The sequence below is a fragment of the Dipodomys ordii genome, unplaced genomic scaffold, assembly GCF_000151885.1.
Source record: "Dipodomys ordii isolate 6190 unplaced genomic scaffold, Dord_2.0 Scaffold1443, whole genome shotgun sequence".
Taxonomy (NCBI): domain Eukaryota; kingdom Metazoa; phylum Chordata; class Mammalia; order Rodentia; family Heteromyidae; genus Dipodomys; species Dipodomys ordii.
Window position 1 is genome coordinate 8,047 of NW_012268659.1, and position 2,651 is coordinate 10,697.

A 2,651-nucleotide genomic window follows, 5' to 3' on the forward strand; every position below is an offset into this window, starting at 1 on the left:
CGGCCAGTGCCAAGGTGAACCCCAACTTGCAGCGGCGGCACGAGAAGATGGCCAACTTGAACAGCATCATCTACCGGCTGGAGAAGGCCGCCAACCGCGACGAGGCCCTGGAGTGGGAGTTCTGAGCCTGGCCTGGGCGCGGGCGGCCTCTGCCCTCTGCCCTCCGACCTCCAGATGCCAAGGCCACCCTGCTCCCTCTGAGTTTTCTGTTGCCATCCTCTCGTCGGATGATGGGGAGCGATCGCCGGGGCAGGGGGGGCAGTGGCCCCCTGGGAGGGCTGAGGACCCCCCACCCCCGCCCTGAGCCCCACTTGGGAGGCAGGACCCACCCACCACATGCTCACCGGAGAACTCCAGACTCTTTCCGAAAAACAGATATTTATAGACCTCTTTTAGCTATTTTAATAAAGGATCCTTTGGGCTTTATTCCCAGCCAATGCTGTTTTGATATCACAGAGAATTAGGCATCAGGACGGTGTCACAACGGTGGGAAAAGCGCACACTGAAGCTGTGTCTTTTTTTGGTTTTTGTTTTGCCACTAGATGAGATTAAGGAAAGACAATTGTTCAAAGCCATCACCAAACACAGACTCAGCACATGTCCATCACCTTTGAGTCACGGGTTCTGGGTGACCACACGTGTCTGTGAGACCCAGCGTCGTTCCTGCTGTTCCAGAAAGCCTTGCCGGAAGAGAGAAAGTCCAAAATACTCTAAACCAAACCTTTGCGCCACTGAGGGCGCGTCCCGTGCTGGTGTCTACAATCTTCATGACAGGATGTGCCGTCCTGGTGCAGCAAGTAGAGATGGGGCCGTTCCGAGCGGGAATGGTGCAAGACAAACTGCTGCTCACAGTGCTGGCGCCCGGGCTGCGGCCACCAGGAGTGCACGGTGCGTGTCCAGCCCATGACGCTGGACCGGGGCCGAGTGTGCGACCTGAGCCTGAGCAGCTCCACCTCCCAGCCCGGCTATAGCTGCACTGGCAAGTTTGTCTACTGGTACATACAAGCCGGGGCATCCCAGAGAATCCCGGCCATCCCTTTTGCTCCTTGTGTTTCTAGAAGGTTCCAGTGAGGGTTAGCACCCAGCACCAAACTTCAAATTCTAGAGGCCAGACCCTCATCCCCTTAGATCTTCTTGCAGCTCCCAAGCCCCAAGAGCCCCGGGGGGGGGGCAGGCCTCAGCCTCGGGCCCTGGGGGAGCTTCTTCCCATGTGTCCCACACAGGTCTGAGGGGTGAAGGCACAGCCACCATATTGGTTGATGACTCTCTCTCTCTCTCTCTCTCTCTCTCTCTCATCAAAATTCTGTGGAGAGCCAGGCACCAGTGGCTCACACCTGTAGTCCCAGCTACTCAGGAGGTTGAGATCTAAGGATCACAGTTCAAAGCCAGCCCCAGGAAAGTCCATGTGATTCTAATCTCCAATTAACCAGCAGAAAGCCGGAAGTGGAGCTATGGCTCAAGTAGTAGAGCACCAGCCTTGAGTGGAAAAAGCTCAGGGACAGCAGCCAGGACCTGGGTTCAAGTCCCAGGACTGGCGCACACACAGCTCTGTGGGAAGATGGCTGGGTGACATGCGGCTATCACTGCTGCCCAGCCAGCGGCAGCTCGGGACGACTGACCACGCAGGGGACACTTCCAAACCACACAGGCAAAACTTGGCTAGCAGAGAGAGACAGATGAGGAACATTCCAGAAACACCAACTTGTGCACCAGGCCCAGGCTGCTGTCTACACCGAACTCTGCCTCTGCGCACCAGGCTGCACATCCAAGTTTGCGCTGCACGCATTTTTATCCAGATGAAGGTATTTTTATATTCCAACAGCAGGGAACAGTGACCAGACCTCACGCATCCTCCTCCGATCTGGAACAAATGGAACATCTTTCGGCCACCACTACCCTCTTGCCAGGAGACACCCAAGGGAGAGTGCAGGAATCCACACCTCTACCAGACTCGAACTTGGAGCCGTCCCTGTGGCTTTAGAGCAGCGGGATTTGACCAGCACTTCGTCTCGTCTTTGGAACCCAGAACGGAATCCTGCTACTGCACTTAAAGCCTCAAGACCCAGGAACAACTTCCTCCTTCATCCCCTGCAACGGTAAAAGAACACACACACCACACACACACACACACCAAGCTTTCTATGAGAGATTGATGAACTTTGTTTAAAATTTTAAAAGAAATACATTCTGTACACAAGTCACTAAATACAGAATTGTATAATAATCCTGAGTGTCTGCCCCTCTGTCCTACAGTGGGAAAGCCGGGAGCCCCTGGGGCTCCTAGAGGACCCTAAGCTCTTTGATGAGTACTAAGGCATGAACTCAGGACCTTGTCCTTCAGCTTGCTTGCTTATGACTGGAGCTCTTCTACTTGAGCCATAAATGTAGTTCTGCTTTTGCCTGGTGTGCTGCAGATGAAGTGTCTTAGGCTTTTCTGTCCAGGCTGGCTTTGAACGGCGATCTTCCAGATCTTAGCTTCCTGAGTAGCTAGGGTTGTGTGAGCTCAAAACTGCTTTGTTTTTTGTGTTTTTTTTGGGGGGGTCCGGTCGTGGGGCCTGAACTCTGGGCTGGGCGCTGTCCCTCAGCTCTTCAGCTCAAGGCTAGCGCTCTACCACTTGAGCCACAGCGCCACTTCCGGCTTTTTTCTTTTT

The 2,651-nt window shown here is 54.3% G+C and overlaps 1 protein-coding gene across 1 annotated transcript in view; it reads left to right on the top strand.

Moving 5' to 3' along the window:
* LOC106001971 (homeobox protein cut-like 2) overlaps nt 1-125 on the top strand; it is a gene marked incomplete at its 5' end in the record, with an annotated part of 3,324 nt that extends 3,199 nt beyond the window's left edge. The window contains one exon of the mRNA XM_013036904.1: nt 8-125. Coding sequence (XP_012892358.1) covers nt 8-125 — 118 coding nt within the window. The remainder of the gene's footprint in view (nt 1-7) is intronic.
* Between the last annotated feature and the right edge of the window lie 2,526 nt (nt 126-2,651).